At 39.4% G+C, this 13,924-nt stretch overlaps 1 protein-coding gene across 3 annotated transcripts in view; it reads left to right on the plus strand.

Annotated features, from left to right (window-relative positions):
• Window positions 1-13,924, plus strand: part of sgcd (sarcoglycan, delta (dystrophin-associated glycoprotein)) — a 331,965-nt gene that overhangs the window by 197,436 nt on the left and 120,605 nt on the right. For all 3 annotated transcript variants that reach the window (XM_038707837.1, XM_038707838.1, XM_038707835.1), the window contains one exon: window positions 6,068-6,253. In XM_038707837.1, coding sequence (XP_038563765.1) covers window positions 6,068-6,253 — 186 coding nt within the window. The remainder of the gene's footprint in view (window positions 1-6,067; window positions 6,254-13,924) is intronic.

The following is a 13,924-nucleotide window of genomic DNA, read 5'->3' on the forward strand; positions in this document are numbered from 1 at the left end:
GTGAACTCTTCCTTAATTTATTAATAAAACCAGCAAATAATCAAATGGCTATATACCCTTAGTTTCAGAAAAATATGCAAACCAACAATAACTCCTGGTTAATCAGATCAGGTTTATACAGTCACAAAGAAACACATAAAACCACTGAGCTACTGAAAGAAATAAACTCAGACTTTTCTGAAGATAACATCATCACTTACTGAATGGATCTTTGCAGCGTAATGATAATTAGAATAACAAACAATAGCAAAATAATAATAATAATAATAAGACTGCCCCCCAACAAAAATACAACCATAACATTAATAAACAAACAAATGCCTAATTATGATTTGTTTATGTTCAAGTGACATAAACATCTAGACCTCTAGTTGCCGAAGAAATTTCAAAGCTTGTCCATTAAAGTAAAGGTGGAAAAAGTATGAAGTTGTTGGGGTGGATGGTCAACAAAATGTTGGACTTTGACACGAGAGTCTGCTGTTTGCTTCCTGTGTCTCCACATTGGTTTCTTTTACCCATGGGCATGATGGTTTTCTATTTATTTTTTTTATTTTTTTGCGTAAACCAAAGCTAACCTAACCTTGACCATAGCTGTTTTCAATCGATCAATCAATCAATTTTTATTTATAGAGCACTTTAACAGCAATCGCAAAGTTGCACAAAGTGCTGTACAAAGATTAAAAGCAAACATCAATTTACAGGTTATCACATACATAATGTATACAGATAAAATCACTAACAAAGGAGTTCCTCCAAGTGTCATCCTCAAGGGTCAAAAGACAGACGGAAGAGATGGGTTTTAAGACAAGTTTTAAAATCAGCACTCTCAGGAGAAGTTTGTCAACTGACCCCTCAGATAAGTAAGTGGGTGCAAGGCCATTCAAGGATTTAAAAGTCAGTTAAAGTTTAAAATCGATCCTACACTGATCAGCCACTGTAATCAACGTAGATTACGCATTGTTTGTAAATTATTGTTGACTTAATAATAAACTGCCATTTCAGAGATGGATCTGTTTGTTTGTGTTTCATTTTGAATATTAATATAACATAGCGAGATACAATGACGTTCCCATGTGTTAATGTTGAGATCATGGCAGCACCACCAGCGTAGACTACTTTCTCATTAAAACTTTCCACCATTATTATGGTATCTGCTGTTGACCTAACTCCAGTTTCCTTACTGTCCATGGATTTAACTGCATCTTGGTGATCAACCAACACTACAGGATATGCGTGGTTACTGCACACAAGAGGATGCTTAAAAAGGTATTACCAAATACACTATTTCCAAACTACTTCTACTGCAAAATGAAAACTTGTAGTACACAATGTGTAGATTGTGTTAAGGCTTAGCTGAGAAGTAACACATTTACACATGAATAAATGAGAGCACACACACACACTTCATCATACTTGTGAGCAGCTGACACTGAAGTTGGTGTCACTGTGAGTGTTGCTCTCCTGCCAAGCTGCTGATGCTGTCATCTCCACAACACCTGGAGATGCTTGGCAGCTTCTGCAGTAGTCTGAGTTTTTTTAATTTATTTATTAGCGTTGTTCTTTTGACTGTGTTCAAGGACATTTTTCAATCCACTTCATTTAGTTTTATAAAACAGATTTTTTCAGAGCTACACAAAATCACGTTAAATCTATTTAAATTAAAGGCATTTTTATGCACAATAACCTTATTTCTGAATAAAAACAGCTGAACTGATTGCAGTTCATTTGACTGGAATACTTCTGTCCTTCTATTTTAATACTGGCATTGCTGTTTCATTTTAAAGTTTCAGTTTCATATCAGTTTCAGGGTCAGTTATGTGAATCTGTCACAGCAAATGGGGAAAAAAACAAATCTAGAGAGAGGAAATGGAAAACTGTCATTCTTTGTATCTTGTGTGTGGTTTTTCATAATCATACTTCCTGGTATAAACAAATGTCCCTGTCAGCTGAACTGGACCCTGTTCAAAAGGGTGATTAGACAAGACAGAGGTTTCTTCCAGGTTGAACAGTGTGTCTGCCATGACTCACAGCCATATTTGGAAGGTCTGTGCAGTGGCAGGTGCTTGCAGATGGAAACATACAAGTGTGTTGCAGGATCAGACGCGTTATTAATCCCCACTCACAGGCTGCAGCTCTCTATGAGGATTTTGCCAAAGAGCTGATCAAACAGGCTGGGTTGCTTACAGTTGTTTGTCATTGTATTCATGTTTGTATTTGAATAAGTCTGAACTAAACACAAAGCTTGAGGTACTGCAGGCACACTGTGATCTAGCCTAGATACATCCGTATTTTTGTTTTAATAGAGAAGATGCTTTTTCCTTACTTCAATCCAGTTTGAGATGATCCCCACAGCTATTGCCATTATATTAGTAGTAGATATATTTTGTGACCCAGACTTTTTGTCCAACACCAGCATCAGGTTGACCTTTAGCACAATGTAGAACTTTTAAACTGCATTTGGAGACCTACAGTTTCAGACCTTCATGTTTTTTTCAGAGATCAAAACAGGTCTGGTGTTGTTCTCATACATTGCAATTTCCCTGGTTGAAAAAAAAAAGATCCAATCAGAGCTTTGAATGCGAAATTAAGAAAGAGGTCCTGGTCAGAGCCAATAAAATAGAAGTAAAAAACATTTCAGCACTAAAATTGATGAGGCTCTGACTAAGACTTTCGTACTACAAGAAGTAATGACCACTGCAGCCTCTAGGGGACCCTAATGAACTTTCGGTGTTTTATGTCTAGTTTAAAGTCTCAGGAAAAAGCACTGCCAAGGTTGAAGTTGGTGAGAACAGTCTTAATTTGGATGTCCTTTTTAGCTTTGTTTACTCTCACAGCACTGATATTCCTCCTTTTTATCAAGCTAGACATCACAAAGATACGCCTCTTCATCTTTCTGCATCTCCCATCAAACAAAAATGAAAATCCAACCGTACACAATGAGATTTCCTCGTTTTTGCTGACTGGTGCTTTGGAGTCTCCTCTGTAGCTTTCAGCGCTTTCTCACCGGGGTCCTGTCTTGTGCCATTTGTTTCAGTTAGCGGGAAATGTGTGTGGTTGTCAAAAACGATTGGCTTTGGTGGTCTGAGGCGCGCACTCTAAAGCACGGCTGACAGTAAATTGTATTTTTCCACAGAGTTATTAGGGCATTATTATGGCGCTTGAAGTGAACAATGCATTCTTGTCTTCACAGGCAGACAATTAGAATCATCATTAATCGGCACTATCAGCACATCAATGGGGCAGAAGGGGTATAATGGAGTTATAGACCACTTATGCGGCAATCAATCAATGCGATTGCTAACTAAACTGTTTTTCATCGTGCCCGGACTGAGCGGCTGGTCAGTATTGGAGTGGAGTATGTGAGGGGAATGTTTATGGCATGTTATTTGTACTAATGTTAAGATGTGCCCCATCTATCGTAATGTAATTGTCTACAGGCTCTGCAGCTGTATCACAAATCTCCAAGCAATCATGGGTGGCTCCACCATGGAGGCCCAATGGGTTACAATAATGGCTAAATACAAAGCAGCCAGACTAGAAAAAAGACTGAGTGTAAATTATTGCTGTTAATGCTACTCCTAAGCAAAGTCCAGCACCATGAAGCAGAAAGACACAGTTAGACACAGCTGTAGTTGCTAATGAACATTTAAAGCTAAAGAGAAACATTTAGCAGCTAAAGAGAAACATTTAGCAGCTAAAGAGAAACATTTAGTCGCTAAAGAGCCATATAGTTTTCTGTGGAGATGGTGAAGACCAAATAGGAGCTAAAAAATGAATAAATATTGGACTTATTAGCATTTATTCACCACAACTCTAAAATAATGTTAATGTTGTTCTGTGTCCACTGGATGTGTATATAAACAATTTTGCTAACATCAAATCATATTTTATTTAAAGTGCAAAATCACCATGCAACATGGTCTGAACACAACACAAAAATACACAGGATCAAATAAAAAAAGAGTAAAAACGTAAACATGACAGCTACATTTAACACCTTGAGAATGAGAGGATATTAAAAGGTGCTCGACCCAACAGGAATTCTAAGACAGGCTGTTGTGATGTGAGAACAAGTAGGTTTTCAGTCTTGATGTAAAAATACCCACTGAATGTGTTTTTTCAGATTCATTCTTTATTGTCCTCAGTGGAGAAAATTTGTTTTCACAGTCTGTACAGAGTCTGTACAAGTCAAAATTAGAACCTTAAGTCATGCTCTAGCTTGCACTGGTAACCAGTGAAGAGAGGCCAGAGTAGGTATTAAATGGTCAGATTTTCTAGTTTTTTTTGTCAGGATTCTGGCTGCTGAGTTCTGGACAAGTTTAAGACTTCTGGTAGTGCCGCTACAGCAGCCTGTTCTCATTTCATGGCATAAAAAACTGACGCTTTCAAAAAGGGTGATAAAGCATAGTTATCTGACGCAAAAGGTACCTTTCAGCGTCCGTATGAGACAGAGTCGAGAGAGAAAGGCATTGCAGTTAACAAGTTTATGTGCCTCCGGAATGTCAGGCAAGAGTCAAAAATCATTCCAAGGTTCTTGATAGTAGAGCTTTTGTTATTAAACATCAATGTTAACTATCAGGTTCTCATTTAGATGCTCATGTTTGGCTAAATCAACAACTAATTCAAGAAATCATTGTTTTATTGGCAGTGAACTGTAAAATGTTCATATCTATCCATTATTTAATTTCTACTAGACATGATTCTAAATTTTGGATTTGGGAGGGGTCATTCAGCTTTACCGGTACATATAGCTGTGTGGAAATTAATATTGTATTGTGGATGATGATGTCCCCTTGGAGACATCATCCACAAGGGGTGCTCCAGGGGTGCACAAAACTTTATTACACAGGAGTCAGAGGTGGTATTGTTAAAACCTACACGTTTGGGTCTGTAGGATAAAAACAAGTGAAACCACCCTTGGATACCAATGTGCTGCTCCAGGCGGCTTAGACGTATGCCACGGTCTATGGTGTCAAAAGCTGCACTCAAGTCTAGTATCATCAACAATGATGATAGATCGGAATCAACAGCAATCAGTAGGTTGTTGACTTCTCTGGTTAAGGCAGTTTCAGTAGATTGTCAGAACTGAAAACCAGATTGAAATGGATCAAGGAGACTGTTGATGGATAACTGGGCAGTCTTGATCAGCGACCTTATCGAGTAATTTTGACAAAAACGGGTGGAAAATGGTCTGTAATTGTTCGGAGATTGCAGATCCATGCTGGGGGTTTTCGGCAGAGATTTAATAATTGCAGTTTTAAAAGCTATGGGGATTAATTTAAAAAGATAAAAGTTCCTTAAAAAGCTTAGGCGGTGTGGGATCTAATGAGCAAGTTGTAGGTTTGGAGGACTGAACCAAGCTAGCCAGGGTGAGTGAGGATGATTGAGTGAGGATTGAATTGGACTGAGTCACGCTGCCTGCACCAATAAGATTATTGGAGAGATCGCAGATATCACTCTGAGTGGAGTGTGGACAAGTGACTAATCAAGTCAATCTTATTCGGACTATTTTTATTAATGTTAATGAGGTGGGAGAAATATACTGAGCAAGCAGCAGAAAGTGTCGGGGTCCAGGCAAGGTGAAAACCTTCTTGTTTTGACCTATGCCACCTTTGATTCCAGCTTTCTGAAACTTATTTTGAGTACACATGTGTAATCTGAGAACCGTCGCTGTTTGTGTTTTTGGTAGTGAGAGGTGTGACAGAATCGAGATGTATAGCAAGGCACTATTCACGTTGTCTGTGAGGTTGTCAAGACAGTCAGAATTAGCACAACAGGAAGTCAAGTATGTCACCATAACAGCTTTTGAAGATAACAATATGTCGATTTTGTGTTTACAAGTTTTTTTGCTGTCAAGTGGCAAAAAATGCAAATAATGCAGCTATAACTTTATGCAAATAGCCTGTATCACACTATGTACCATCTCAGATGAAACAATAGCCCCCGTAATGATTCCCAAACAAATACACAGCAGTTCACAATTGACTTTGTATAAGTAACACAAAGGGCAAGATATTACCCTCAGCCGTAATGATATCTTCATTTTTCTCTCTGTGTCTCCTCTCAGATGACCCAAGAACAGTGCACTCATAGGAACAATGTCCAGAGTTCAGAGAAACCACAAGTATACAAAGTGGGAATATATGGCTGGAGGAAACGCTGCCTTTACTTCTTCGTCCTGCTGCTGATGATCCTGATCCTGATCAACTTGGCACTAACTATCTGGATCCTCAAGGTCATGAACTTCACCATAGTAAGTCACCTTTTGCCTTTTTATTTGCCATGGGTGTTACATGTATGTATGAGGTGATGCACTGGAGTTGTCATTGAAAATCAAAACCGCTGCATGAAATCCCTTTTTCAAGCATGATGTACAGAGAAATCAACCTTTCTACGATGAATATTTGAGTTCGCCAACCCATTTTCGTAGTTAATTTATTAAGCATTAAACAGTAATTCTCTGACAGCAAGGCAAAATCTTCAATGCTCTTACCCCCAGATTACATTTACATGTCATACAGAAATACATTTGGTTCACACTGATGTCATGTTTTTTCTTCATGATCCATTTATGATGCATATGTTATGATCTGTTGCCATCTGCTGCCTTAGGGATACATGTGTGAAAGTTTGCTTTGGTTTTCTTAGTGGCTATATTATGGCTATTACACACATTACAGTTAGCAGGAGGTCAAGTGCTTGCAGGTTGGTTTCTGTTGGTTTCTCTGACTTAATATACACAATGTGTTTTGAAGTAATGTAGTATTGGGTTAACTACTGCGGTAGGAACTTTGTGCATGTGGCTGAAAACGGGGGGGGGGGGATCAACAGTCATGCTGCTGTGGTCCTTGTGTAGAGCCTCCTAGTAAGGTTACGGTGTACCTATAAACCACGTAACATGGTGTCAGAAGGCAAGTTCTTTTTTCTCTCTTCGCCAATTGACAAAAGCTTGGCCTAACGCTAAAGCTAGCAAGCTCACAGGCGGCGATTATGAGTTAATCGACATCAGTTTCGAGTCTTTCCACCAGAGAAGTTCACGATCCAAGCTGAAGACTGGAATAAGTGGATAAAAGGCTTCGAAAGATTTTGCATCTGGTATGGATTACAGACACAAGCGGACAAAAGTTAATTGAATGCGCTGATTTACACAATGGGAGAGGAGGCGGAGCAGCTTTCACACAGCGCTGTATTCCCTAGCAGAGCAATGTGGAAACGGGGCACTACATGATGAAATGGTGAGAGATAGACTTGTTGTGGGTCAAAGAGATAACCGTTTGTCAGAACGGTTACAACTCAATCCTAAATTGACTCTACAAAACTTGATAAAGTCAGCAAGTAAAGAAGCAACAAGAAATGCTTAAAATTAACACACAGTTTTACAGCATACACACGAGGCACTGCGATAGCGCTTGTTTAAAGTAATTCAAGCCGCTATAAAAGCAGACAGTCAAGAAAGCACAGCAGAAAAGACAGACACTATGCAGAAGATGCGGTGATACAAGAGGGCATAGCCTGCGACAATGTCCAGCTAAGGAAGCAATGTAACTGCAGAATAAAGGGACATGAGACCAGAGTGTGCAAAACTAAATATATGTGTGAAATCCATGTAGCTACGGTGACACTGAGAGGAAGTAGCATCTCTGGGCTCACTGTCAGCTGATGCAAATAGCAGTCCATGGATGACAGACATGGATGTGGATAATGTCAACGCACAAGTCGATACTGGCTAACCAACGTGGGATTTTGGCAGATTCCACTGTCCAAGAAGTCATCTATGCTAACCACTTTCATAATTCTGTTCGGGTGTTAAATTCACCTAGGCTTTGGAACCTTGTTGGCAACAGAACACTTCCACAAATGCATGTCACGCATCGTGGAGGGCCTTGAGGTTGTTCTGTGTCAGATGAGCTCATTTGGGGGGCCACACAGACAGAGCATGATGAGAGGCTGTGGAGAGTGCTGTCATGACTGCAGGAGGTAGGAGTAATGCTTAACGACAATTTTCACTGAGCAGGATAATGTTCCTGGGGCAGGTCATTAAGGCATCGGGGGTCAGCACAGAACCTGATAAAGTGTGCATTGCCATTCCAGTGCCCAGTAATGTCAGTGAGGTGAGACACTTTCTGTGCATGAAAAACCACCTTTGGAAGTTCCTGCCTCACCCGGCTGAGAGACATGACCTCTCAGAGACCTGCTGAGAAATTCAAATACAACATCTGGCCTTCAACAGCATCAAAGAGTTACTGACGACACCCCCAGGGCTTGCATTGTATGATCCAAATGCAGAAATGCTTGTCTCAGCTGACTGCGTTGTGTGATGTTTGCCTACACTATATCACATGTGGCTGGCAAAGACATTGCAACTGTAGATGTGCTGTCCCAAGCTCTTGTCAGCCACACAGCAGAGGGGCTGCAGGAGGAGGAAATCAACCTCTGTGTTGAATCTGTCATAGCGAGTCTCCCAGCTACAGAAAAGAGAAAAATCCAGAGACACCAGGACGACAGTGCTGTACTCCACCAATCAAAGAAGTTCTGCGTCAAAGAATGGCCAGACAAGTTTTCCTTTGCAAGAGCGTTCCAGCCCTATCTGCCATTCTCAGGTGAGCTCACAGTCCATAATAGTCTACTACTATATGGCAGCAGGATAGTCATCCCAGCATCACTGAAGGCAGACATGTTGTCAAAGCTGCGTGAGGACCACCTGGGAATAACAAAGTGCAGAGAGCGAGCTAAACATTCAGTGTGGTGGCCAGGCCTCAGTAGAGAGCTGACACAAATGATAGAGAAATGTGACAGGTGTAGCCATGAGAGAATAAATCTCAGACAAACAATGATGCCTAATGAGTTCCCACCAAGGCCATGGTCTACTGTAAGAGCAGATTTGTTTCAGACAGAAAACAAACATTACCTGGCCTTTGTGGACTACTTCTCAAGATGTTTTGAAGAGGCCAAACTGACATCCACAACATCTGGAGCTGTGATTTAGCACTTCAAGTCTATCTTTTCTCATCATGGTATACCTAAAGTGGTCCGCTCAGGGAGAGGATTGGGGCTTCAGCCATGTGACATCCAGTCCCCATTTCCCACAGAGCAGCGGGAAGGTTGAGCGGGCTTTTAGGGCAATCAAAAGTCTGATTACATGCCCAGGTGCATCACAAGATGTATTCTACAATGTTTATAGCTGTATCAACAAGTGACTACCAGGAACAGACTAGTTGAATACCAAGAACCAGTTTCTTCTGAGAAGAATCCACCTGTTGCCTCAGTGCCATCAGACCATCTTCCACAAAACAGTTTAGAGAAGCCTAATAAAAGAACTAATAGCCATAGTTTACAGCTCCCTCCAATCTGCCATTTTTCCTAATGCTTTCCAAATAGCCTCTGCTAAAGAAGAGCAGTGTTAATGCAACAGTACTGGATAACCTATATCATACCTACTGTTCTTAGATAAAGTCATTGAAAAAGTTTTTTACCAGCACACTCAAGGTGTGCAGAAGGGTGACGACTCCGAAAGGAACATCGACCAGTTCAGAACAACCTCGCTGCTCAGTGTTGAAGAAAAGTGTTGTTGTTGTTGGGAAGGTGGAGTCACCAGCTTGCTCCTTGTGCCTGAAGAGAGGCACGCCAGAGCACAGCTTCAACTGCTGTTTGTAAGTCCTGGGCGAGGGGCTCTACCGCTGGCGCCGTATGTATTACGTGTGTAGTTTTTTGTTGGTCTTTTTGTATCAGCAGCTGTGATTTGTGTAGATGCTGAAATCTAAAATTACTCCTCTGGACCCTGGTCCGATTGTTATTCAGTCTAAATGAACCAGAACTGAAGGATGAAACCATGACCTTTCTCCTCTCCTCTGAGAAACACCATGCAACTGCTATTGTACATCAAAACAAAACAAATGCTGAGAAGCTCAGATATGAACCATTTTAACTCAGGTTCACAGAATAGATGCATTTTGTCTAAATTTCTGATGCTTAGTTATCACTCCTGAGCTGTTTTTACACCACACTTCCAGCAGGTTACATCTGGTCAGCAGTGTCTGTTTAGTTTCTGTTGCTGTGTAAGTATAGTATAAACAACTTAATGTCTGTTTGGCACGTACTGACACCACGGGTCAGATGCATGCAACTTTGTGTAGGTTCATGACTTAATCTTTCTGCATTCACAACAAAAAAATATTCTTATACATTTGTTTTGTCATCAGCAAACATCAAAAATGTGATCAAGGTTGTAATTCATAGCATTAATATTGAAAGAAATTTTGCAAAGGGCTTAATAATAAAGGACAAAAGGACAAAAAACAACATAAACAGGGAAAGAAAATGTTAATTTCTATGTAAAAATATAAAAAAACACTTTTCAAATCACCTTAAGTTTAAAAATGTGACTTTAAAATGTGTAAACTGCAAGTCATAAGAAACAATCAGTGAAACTGCATAACAGCCTAAACAAATAATGGTCTGAAGTATGTGTTTGTACATTTCACTACACCACACAAAAAACATCCTTTTCTGTGTTGGAAATAGTAAAAGCATGTTTTTTGTCTAAGCAGCTTTTATCTATCTGGCCCCAGGTGTTTGAAGTTTTATGAACTGGGGTACAGTCAGTCAGTTAATTAATGAGCAATAAAGAGCAAAATAGGCATTTACTTCTATAAAGTAGCATGGATTATTAGGTTAAAGTATGTGAACAATAATAAAGATGTTAATGATCAAATGAATCCACATCTGTTGTGCCGCTGTCCCTGTAAGATAAGCCCCGAGTCTGTCTTTCCCTCTTTTTTTATTCTGCCTAGTTTCAGTTTTACTATTTCTTACTGTCCCTGTCTGTCCCATCGCATCTGCTCCACATGCTGTCTCTTTCTCTGCTTAGTAATCCACTGTGCCTGTGATGAGTCAGATACAGATGCAACAGAGTATGACACACACATTTATGTAGCACATACATACAAACACACACACAGCCATTTCTGTGAATAATACATGAGGTCTGCTTTACAGCGGGGCTTTAATATGAGATCTGCATAAATCAAGAGAGCAGTTTCTCAGATGCTGAGCCGTATGTTCTGACAGAACGCTACACTTGGGAGTGTTATAATGTTTTTAATGTGTCTGCCTGAAGTTTATAGAATAAGGAAAACATTTGAAATGTGGTAGATAAGTTTGAAAGGGAAGAAATCAACGTCAAACACGCCTCCTTCCTATTGTAGCACGCTAAATTAATTATATGCGGTAACAGAAGCTACACACATTTAAGAAGTGAAAACCTGTATAATGGAATGAACTACAGCACAATCAATATCTTTTGAGTTTTGTTGGCGTCTGCATAGCCTTCCATTTTATCAAATGTAATAAGTTTGCTATTGACACAAATAGTCAAGAATTAGCTCTGTGGTCTCAAACCTGTGCGCTTTGGTGGTAATGCCCTTGCCAAAGTGCTATTTTCAGTGTGCCACACCCAGGACAGCAGTGACGTCTGTTGTTATGGGATGTTTGTTCTCTCCTGAATTCCTTCTAAGTATGTGGGACAAGAAGGGTGAATCCATAAACCAGCCTACAGAAACAATTTTGTTAATGAGGCAGTAGAAATCCATGAATGTACATCAGATCAGTAGATGCTTATAGATTTATCCCTGTTTTCAAAACAGTAAAACTGCAGGAAGTTGAGGTAGTAAGAAGGTTGGAGGTGAGGAGAGGTATGAAGAGATGAAATATTTACATCAACTGCAATTACAGAGCGTTATGAATATAGATCAGCAGTGGATGTCAGGGAGAATGCTGTTTAGGAGGATGTGTGTTCAAAATCCCTTGAACTAAGTTTAACCTGTGTAGTTCTTAAATCTTACAGCACTCTGTATATATGTGTATATGAAAAGTGTAAAAATCTGCAGCATGCGTGCATGCACTTGGTTTTTAAAATATTTATGTGAATTTCATATTGGCACAAATCCATCCGGCTTAAATGTCTTCAGCAAAACATTAAATCTCTCTGACCTCCACAGCCAAATAGAAAGAGAATTTTGGCTGTGGATAAAATATCCTCTTTTTTTTCACCAGTGTTTTTATCTCTCCTTATTCAGACTTGTGAAGCTTTCTGTTCCGGCCTCTGTCAGAAACAACTCAAAACGCTCACTTTAACATTTAGCAGGGGGGAGCGATATGTTCTAGCGGTTTCTGGAATAAATAAAAAAAATACAGCATGCCATAACCCTGTTCAGAAATGAATTCTATAGTAACAAAAGTGTGTAGCCAAACCCAGTGCCAAAGCTGAAATCCAATGTCTTGTTCTGAAACCTATAGTACAAGCATAAAAATGTGCCTGAACCCAGTCTGAATTTACATTTTGGGTTTGGATCTGGTTGAAGATCCTTCATAGTGTTATTATATTATTACTTTTTCACTTTTGTGTTATTTAGCATTAATTTATTATAGCACATATGTAGCATACAGTGGGCCCTCTGAAAGGTTCCAGCTTCCTGCCAGGTCCTAAGTAACCTCAAACACAAAGAAAATTCCTTTTGTAGAAAGAGAAGCAGCAGTGTGTCAAATGATCAGATCATCTTTATGCATCTGCAGCTTATTAGACCAGAAATGCGTCCGGGGCCGTGCTCTCCACTCATGTTTTAAGCCATTATGAAAATGTGTGTCAAGTCCAACTTGAGTGCTCTACAAATGGCTCTTCGAAAACGTACATTAGCATGGTTCAACAGCTTATCAGCTCATATACAGTACACCGTGATTACTGTGCAGCACACACAGGAGCACACAAACACCAAAACAAATACACCAGTCATGTGCTTTTAAATGCACACTGCTTCTGTGTGATCAATTGCATACACACATACTTGTGCACTGTAAGTTTGATACATACAGATGCACCCATGTACATGTACAAGATTAAATATGAAGTATGATTAATGCCGTGCCACATACATTAAGGGCAGAATTAGAGAGATGGGAGGAGAAAATAGGGATTCTCTCATGATCCATTCTTAAATATTTATATTATGCTTTTTGGATTTTTTAAAACTGTAAACCATGTGTAGTACAAAGGTGATTATCTGTTTTTATTTAGGTTTTTTAGGTTTTAGTCATTGTGATCTTGAACCAACTGTAAGTGTGTGTATTTACAGTATTACATTTTTTCAAATGCTGTTTGATTAACACTAAAAACATTTTCAGTATGACAATAATAGTGCAAGTTACTTTCCTTAATTTATTTGCTTTGAAACACCTTTTCTGTGAAAATGATTAATTACAGTTTATTATTAATTTATACTACAGGAAACTGTTATTTGACTTTCCTTGACACTGGTAGCCCACATATTTTTCCACATAGAGCAGCTTCAACATTTGGCAGAGTCAATGTAATGCTAAACATTTACAGAGTAAATTAAGAGAAGATCTAAAGGTTAATGCAATAGCAGTAAGATGTATGAAGCCCACAGTTTGGGGTCATAGTCAGGGTCAGAAACGAAGAGAGCTCAGGGCAGAAAAGTCAAGTCAAAAGTTAATAGAATTTGCATGAATTTGCTCCCAGTGATGACACATAATGATGATTTTACCCTGTCCATGGTTTTTAGTAGGCTGTCAAACACAACAATGTCGATGCAGCTGGTGTCCCGAATGGGCCACTGGTCTTTTATGGCTGATTCTTTCCACGTTGGTCTTTTTTTAGAAAAGGCAACCTCTTGGCAAACAACAGCCATACAAATACAATACATAGTATGATAGAAGACTCAAAAATGTACTTTTGTCCCGTACTATTGTCTTAAAAAAGGTCTGCAGAAAGTTCCCACTAGTGGGGAAGAAGTGAAGGGTCTGTGGTATATTATAATATGTTTCTCTATGTGATCAGCAGCTTCAATCATAAAGTCAGTCTGACTTTGATCTGTATGTTTGTGACTGTTATGTTAGTGTGTAGGTGTGT

This window comes from Micropterus salmoides, unplaced genomic scaffold (assembly GCF_014851395.1).
Source record: "Micropterus salmoides isolate LMB-PRFRI ecotype aquatic unplaced genomic scaffold, ASM1485139v1 Ms_hic_scaffold_9, whole genome shotgun sequence".
In the NCBI taxonomy this organism is placed as follows: domain Eukaryota; kingdom Metazoa; phylum Chordata; class Actinopteri; order Centrarchiformes; family Centrarchidae; genus Micropterus; species Micropterus salmoides.